Source organism: Hyalella azteca, unplaced genomic scaffold (genome assembly GCF_000764305.2).
Source record: "Hyalella azteca isolate HAZT.00-mixed unplaced genomic scaffold, Hazt_2.0.2 contig4219, whole genome shotgun sequence".
Classification (NCBI taxonomy): Eukaryota; Metazoa; Arthropoda; class Malacostraca; order Amphipoda; family Hyalellidae; genus Hyalella; species Hyalella azteca.
Genome location: NW_025934440.1, coordinates 1 through 8,017, shown reverse-complemented (window position 1 = coordinate 8,017; position 8,017 = coordinate 1). Strand labels below are relative to the sequence as shown.

The 8,017-nt window shown below is 33.8% G+C and overlaps 1 protein-coding gene across 1 annotated transcript; it reads left to right on the top strand.

Moving 5' to 3' along the window:
* Positions 1 to 552: 552 nt before the first annotated feature.
* LOC108668463 (cilia- and flagella-associated protein 251-like) lies at positions 553 to 6,168 on the top strand. Its single transcript, XM_018155690.2, has 3 exons — positions 553 to 639; positions 3,771 to 3,968; positions 4,270 to 6,168. The coding sequence occupies exons 1-3, from the start codon at positions 630 to 632 to the stop codon at positions 4,446 to 4,448; spliced, it is 387 nt and encodes a 128-aa protein (XP_018011179.1). The 5' UTR covers positions 553 to 629; the 3' UTR covers positions 4,449 to 6,168.
* The last annotated feature ends 1,849 nt before the right edge of the window (positions 6,169 to 8,017 follow it).

Here is an 8,017-nt window from a genome sequence, read left to right as displayed (position 1 = left end):
CACTGTAGGGAAGATGTATACTGAACTTGTTTGTTCCACTGTACAAGGTACTGCAGAAATGTTAGTGATTTCCTTGCAATATGTAGACAAGACAATGCTAAAACTTGATCTCCTAAATATTTGTATACTATTTATATACCAAACAGTTACAGCAGTATACTACTGCTACTACTGTATACTATTATACAGCAGCTGTATACTACTATACGGCAGCAGTATAGTAGTATACAGCAGTTTACTACTATATTTGCTATGCTATTTCAAACAGAATCAAAACTCAGACGTGTCCATTACTCACTATAAAGAAAAAAATGAGCGCTAAATTGCTATATTATTTCAAACAGAATTAAAACTCAGACGTGCGCATTATTTAAAAATAAAGAGAAAAACGAGCGCTAAAGAGATCGTTGAGACGGGAGTGACGCGTCAGCAACGTGGCAGCGACGACAAGAAGCGAAGGGCGCGTCAGAGGCGCGGTGGCGTCGGCGCGCCAGCCAATTGCCCGGCCTGCGCGCGCCTATATAAGAGAGGGAGAGGCGTGCGGGCTCCTCAGTTTGCCGCCGTGTCGTGTGCTGTAAGCATCTCTGTGTCTTTATTCTCTGTGAAGCTCAACAACTCAAACCATCATCATGAGTGCCGGTGAGTCTTGAACTTCGAGAAATCAATTGAGAGAATTTCAAATGGTTTCGTTTAATCGATAAGTTAGCGGGAATATTTTTGGAATTTTGCTATTGAGAAGATAGATGTCTTATTATTGCAGCTTTTTCAAAAACGTTTTCGTGACGCTTTCTCATCGTGATATAAAATTGTTTCGAATTAGTTGCAGGATTTGGTAATCAGACAAAAATTTTTCTCCTTTGGCTTTGAATTTTTCATTTTAAAAATTTAATTGCAGCATTTTTAGTTTGAAAATTTGTAACAAATATTCGCTTAATTGCGCTGATATTTTTCGTTTATTGCGGTATGAAAACTGATTTCATTATTAATCGAATTTTAACTGAAATATTCCATGAGTAATATATTAAATCTACACGTATTTCCCCGCATAATATTTACAAGAGAAACACAGCGTATTACAGCCGTGGTATAATAAAACCATTCCTTTTTAATGCCATGAAACTCCGCGACCGTTATAAATATTACAAACGATAGTAAGTTTTAGAACTAATTTCCAAAATTTACGAGACCATTAATTTTTTGCGCATTACCTGAAAATGGTAATCATCAGCAATATAACTAATTTCGATCATGGACGTAACGAGTTAATCAAACATCAAAACCATTAAATGCATTTTTTTGTGGGGCGCAATGCATTTTTGACGAGCGCTATCACATTAATCCGCGGTAATTTTGATGCTTTCGAGGAAGCATCTCGGGCCGCGCGGCAAAGACAAGCGACAGGCGTCGCTAATAACTGTAAATTTCGAACGAAATTATATTAAATTATCTAATCTGTGAACATTTATTAAAATATGAGAAATTCATCTTTTTTCTGTATTGTACCATTCTAAATGCTTTCCAGCGCCACTTGGAGAACGTTGAATTTCGCAGTATCGTCCGTAACTTGGGTTGTACATATTTTAAATCATTTAATATATTTATGAATTTCATTCAGATGAATAACATTGAGCTTTACATCCAATTGATAAAAAAATTATATTATTATTATTATTTATAATTTAATTTCTTCGCTGACATTAAGGTACATGTGGGCTTTCCAGAAACTGCGAATTGAAAAATGTATCAAAATACAATATTGGTTTACAGTATAAATTATTCTCCGAACAATTAACATAAAGTTTCAGACGTGTAATTTCTGACGATTTACGATCCGTGGTTAGCTGTGAGTAATTATTTAACAAACAAAGTTATATTTTCATCATAAAATCATTTCATGACTAATAGGGACCTTCAGATCATTGCAAATTATTGTCAACGACGTTTCTATATTATTTCGCCAGCGTTCAGAAAAAATATAGTGATTTTTGTATATCCTACTAAATAAGCTAATAATATTCATTAATTCTCATTTGTACCTCTAATCACTCCATGTTAATTTCAAGCTGCTCATTCTGCATCAATGTTCTGAAACATGGATACATAACTTCGAGAAACGTAGATTATTTATTCAGACTAGAATAATTATTCATTGCTGATGCAATACAGATATCCAGAGAGAACGATGGGGTGGACATGTAAGAAATATCTACGGGATTTTTTCACCGCATTTAAATAACCAATCCATTAATTAATCCCTTTCAATATTCGAGAGAATCGAGGAAATCAGTATTATCGGGAAAATTGCGGACACGATATCAAAGTTGTCAAAAAAGTGTTCATATATACGTAAAATTTTTCAAATTATTAGAGCCTTAAAGATTTTCCTGATGGATCACAAATCCTTAGAGGAACGATTTCTCATGACATGTAACATGTATTGCAAATCCAAGATTTTTACAGCTTTCGAATCTCCTCATAACCATTTCTCAGGCAGATGTTTTCAATACAGGTATTAATTTATTACCTAATCAAGAATCAATTCAACAATAAATCAAATAATAATAAACTTTTTTACTAAATGCCATCTGCCAATGTCGCCCTTCTTAATCACGAATCAATTCAACAATAAATCAATTAACAATAAACGTATTTACTTAATCAACAATAAATCAATTAATAATAAACGTATTTACTTCATCAACAATAAATCAATTAATAATAAACGTATTTACTTTATCTCGGGCCGCGCGGCAAAGACAAGCGACAGGCGTCGCTAATAACTGTAAATTTCGAACGCAATTATTTTTAATATATTTAGGAATTAGGTTCAGATTGAGCTCTACATCCAATTAAAAAAAATACACGATATCAAAGTTGTCAAAAAAGTGTTCATATATACGTAAAATTTTTCAAATTATTAGAGCCTTAAAGATTTTCCTGATGGATTACAAATCCTAAGAGGAACGATTTCTCATCACATTTATTGCAAATCATGAGGATATCTTTAGAGTTTGGGAATCTTCTCACAACCATTTCTCAGGGAGATGTTTTCAATACTGCTATTAATTTATTACCTAATCACGAATAAATCAACAGTTAATCCATTAATAATAAACTTATTTACTTAAGCTTTATTGTGCCATCAGCCGATGTCGCCCCTGCTAATCACGAATCAATTCAACAATAAATCAATTAATAATAAACGTATTTACTTAATCAACAATAAATCAATTAATAATGAACTTATCTACTTAATGCCATCAGCCGATGTCGCCCCTGCTAATCACGAATCAATTCAACAATAAATCAATAATAAACGTATTTACTTAATCAACAATAAATCAATTAATAATAAACTTATTTACTTAAACTTTATTGTGCCATTAGCCGATGTCGCCCCTGCTAATCACGAATCAATTCAACAATAAGTCAATTAATAATAAACGTATTTACTTAATCAACAATAAATCAATTAATAATAAACTTATTTACTTAATGCCATCAGCTGATGTCGCCCCTGCTAATCGCGAATCAATTCAACAATAAATCAATTATTAATAAACTTATTTACTTCATCAACAATAAATTAATTAATAATAAACGTATTTACTTAGCCTTTATTGTGCCATCAACCGATGTCGCCCCTGCTAATCACGAATCAATTCAACAATAAATCAATTAATAATAAACGTATTTACTTAATCAACAATAAATCAACAATAAATCAATTAATAATAAACTTATTCACATAACCTTTATTGTGCCATCAGCCGATGTCGCCCCTGCCCCCGTGACCCTGGAGCCGACCAAGGAAGAGGTGATCGCTGAGGTCGTGGAGGAGAAGGCCGCGTCCGACGAGAACAAGGAGAACGAAGCTGCTCCTGAGAACGAGCAGGCTGAAGAGAAAAAGGATGAGATCAAAGAAGAGGTAGCCGAGGAGAAGAGCGAAGAAAAGGCTGAGGAGAAGGGTGAGTTTTGGCTGTATTAATATTTATTTTGATGATGGAGAGACTGTCCAGTCAGATCATTACTGTTTCGCTTTTCGCTTATTTGCATGAATCTATTTAATGAAGGAATGAACAAATTTTCAGGGGAATATCCTTCGAATGAAAATAACAGCATTATTTTAAAATTTTAAGCAAATTCTATACTTTTTTCATGTTCAAAAATGGCACCACTTAGTAGATGTGTGTAATATTAATTTTAATTAAAAATATATGTAATTACATAACTGATATTCCATTATTTACAAAACTTCCATTATTTCAGAGGCTGAAGCCAAACCCGAAGAAGCAGCACCTGCTGAAGAGAAGGAAGAGGCCAAGGAAGAGGCAGCTGAAGAGAAGAGCGAAGAGGCTTCAGCAGCGGCAGCTGAGGAGGAGAAGAGCGAGGAGAAGGCCGAGGAGAAATCAACAGAGGCGGAAGAGAAGAAAGAAGAATCTTCGTAACGCGTCGTGGCGGACCGCTGCTGTCCATGCAGGAGAAAAATTCGTACAAATTCTTCACAATGGAGCATCAGGCACCTCAACCATCCAAACGACATCAGGTTGAAATTTATTTCAGTAAAGAATTGTCTATGATTTGAACAGATATGCAAGGAATTGACGTCATTTTTTGCATGTATTGCAATACTTTGGCTTGTAAAATAAAAGGACATATTCTTTTGGAAAGGATATATTCCTCTTTTCCATATAAGGATTTTGACTAAAAAATGTAAAGGACATTTTCCGGGATTCCAGTACTAACAAATCTCGTAGCAAATCAATGGAACTGTTCAATGTTTTGCTATAGCCTGCTTGTTTACATTGTGTAGAATTTTTGTGGCTGTTGATCTCCTGTAAGGACACTCTGTACATTTGTTAGGGTTACGGCAAGAAACTGCCAGCGGCAAAATCAGTCCTTATATCGTGCCTGCCAAATAGTGACTTATATTTTCTATACTCAGAATATGCTAATAATATCGAGTGGATAAAACTTTGACTTGGCGTTCAGCAAAATCAGGGAAAACGTCGAAACACTTTAAATTTTATTCGAACTTAAAATTTTGTTGTATTATTCTAAAGTGAGGGATTGGATTTCTAACGCTTTCATCCCAGGATACGCAATAATTGCTCGTATAAAAAACTTGGTTATCCCTTAATTCAAAACCATTGAATTTTTGCTATAGATATCATGGTAGCGATGACACGGACAGATGGCGCTGTGAAGGCTTAGGTAGAGAGCAGGCACCGTTCCCTAGTCGGCTGTGTAGAGTTAGCCAAACTGTGAAAGAAAAACGGAGTCTGGGGCTGAACGCGTTCAAGTGTTCGTAAGTCGTAATATTATGTATTTTATTTGGATTTTAGAATGGAATTTGTGTAACTAACAAAAAGGACACTTGGATGCAACAATGGTGTATGAATTTTGTTATACCTAAATTATTTTCTCGATGAAATTCTGTAATTTACAAAATGTTCCAACAATTTGAGTAGAAGCACAGGTTTCTTTACATTATATACAACAAATGACAGTGCGCACCTAGCAGACCAGGTGTAGTTTCAGATTTAAATTAAACTTTAACGTAAGGCAAAACTGATTTTAGATATTGTTATATTGCGAGAAGTTACCAGTAGAAACAGTAAGTAATAAAACTAAATATTGTCATACAATAAATTGGTTACGGTTTAAATAAAATTACTCGGAATTCAGAATTAGGCTACATGATATTTCCGATATTTTACGTACATTGAATTTGAAATTTGCAATCGAACGCGGTTGGCCTGAATGAATACCCAAAACAACAAATAACTTTTTTCTTAGCCATTGAGCTTCCAAACATGTTTTAGTATTTTTGCAGTAGCTTAAAGCACATGCCAGTAGGATGTCATATACTCTTTATATAGCTTATTAGTGTGTGGGGTCTTCCGCTCCTATGGTTTTCCTATCTCAAATAACCAGAGGTTCCTGATCGCAAGATCGGTACCTCGCGCTTAGCTTTTAAGTGCTGCTTGAGGCTTTAATTTTGGCGAAATTTCCACCATTGTGCCTTCTAATATTATGATTTAACTTTATTTTTGTTTGTCGAGTTCAAAAGCCAGGATAATGTTAGAGTAGAGATTTGAAATAATTTAAATTCTTTTAATTTTCTAATTTTTTCAGTTACTTTTACAGTTTTACGGTTTTGAATGCCAGTTTTTGTTCATTTTTTTTGCCCTGGTGTAGTCATAAATTTTTCTTTGTGAGTAATTAACAGTTTTGTTTATTTTGGAACGAATCCTGAAGGTTTTCCAACAATTTAAAGTTTTTCAAAGTTTATAGGCATTCAAACTTTTTTAATGACATTCAACTTTATTATTTATATTTTTTCCCTGCAGCTCATCTTGAAATATTATTTTGTAAATACATATGATTTTTATTTTTGTCAGATTTGATTTCACAATAACAGACTTAATTACTAAACCGTGCTTTATTTACCCCTTTATGGAACATTTATAATACTCGTCGTCTTATAGAATTTAGGTATATTATCACAGGACGTGAGAGCTATTCACTATCATAATATAGTAAAGTAAAGAATAAATAAATAAAGAAATAAAATAATAAAGAAATAAAGTACATAAAAAAGTTCAGTTATTGTTCGCTTACACGCGCGGAGCGAGTTCAAGATAAACCTCTTATTGAATTAAAAGGTATTTGAGTAAAAAAAAAATCTTGAAAAAATATTGACAAGATATTAAAAATCTAAAATTTTTCGATGGCATAATAAAATATTATATTTTTGATAATATTTCAATAATACATAGTACGTTATTTCAATACTATTTGAACATGGGAAGCATGAACATTTGTTGCTATATTATTCAAAAACACATTTTAAAACCCGTTTTGCATCGTTAATGCTCACACAGAAGTATGAATTACTAAACGTAAACAATCCTTTTTTTTTTGTCTAATGATCGGGAATAAAATGAAGAATTTAATAGGAGTTCAATCTCTGAATGTTCGTTGGCAAGGCACAATAAACAGCGAGCCATCTGAGTCATCTATTATAGTAAATGAAAGGCTGGCAATTAATGATGTACAAAGCCATGGCATTTCTCTTCACGCATGTTTTCGAATAAGTCGATATTCCTCAATGTAATTCAAAATGTTAAGAAATTGAAGCATTGGCGAATTTATTCGGGACGAAAAAGGATTGTCGGTGCCAAAAATTTTGTTGATAAAAATGAAATATTTACACCATATGAAAGTGTTTAGCTGGAAATTTCACAAATCTAAAATTTGGGTGTTAATGTGTCGCGAAAAATTCCCAAACTGACTCCTTGAGGAGCGACAATCAAAAAGCAGTTCAGTGGCTCGTCTATGTAAGACCGAGCCGCAGCTCTCGTACAAATTATTACATTACAAATTATTAAATTACAAATTATTAGCGTTGCTGAGTCCCATAGTTTCCTTCTCTAGTAACTTTGGTGTTTATTTGTAGTGCAAAACCCTTGGCAATTTAAACTTTCTATTTTTGGGTGCATGCGTTTGTCACCTCTTTTTGAACGCTTTGGCTCTGCCGCCAATCGTCAATGTAAGTTTCCAGTATTTAAACTCACGTTGAAGTTATTTCTCTTAACGAAGATATGCTTGAACAAGTGTCAATAATCAATCCAGTAACTTTGGAAGCTCAATTCAATAGACGGGTTACGCTTTAACTTTTAACTTTAACGACTCTTACCTCAATTGCCAAAGTGTTAACGGTCTTCTATGGTGACCGTTAAAATTTCGAAGAAGTGACGCTTTTTATTGAACTGTCGCGGGCTTCACGAGACCGAAGTGTCGCCGCAATTGTTATCTGTGTATTATTTTTTACTTGCGATCTCGCAGGTAGTATATATCGCCTGTGAAAGCACTCCCCTGAGGATGTGCTTTTATTCATGCTTAAATAAGGAGAACGGTTTTCTTAATCTATATTAGTTACAATTCCATAAATGAATATTTTAGCAGTGTTAGTCCTCAAGCGCGTTAGTGATAAAGTCATTTTATCGTACAG

Excerpts from the sequence above, each read along its gene's own strand:
- LOC108668463 (XM_018155690.2), top strand. Across the intron at positions 3,969-4,269 it reads AGAAAAGGCTGAGGAGAAGG|AGGCTGAAGCCAAACCCGAA; the intron begins GTGAGTTTTGGC and ends CCATTATTTCAG.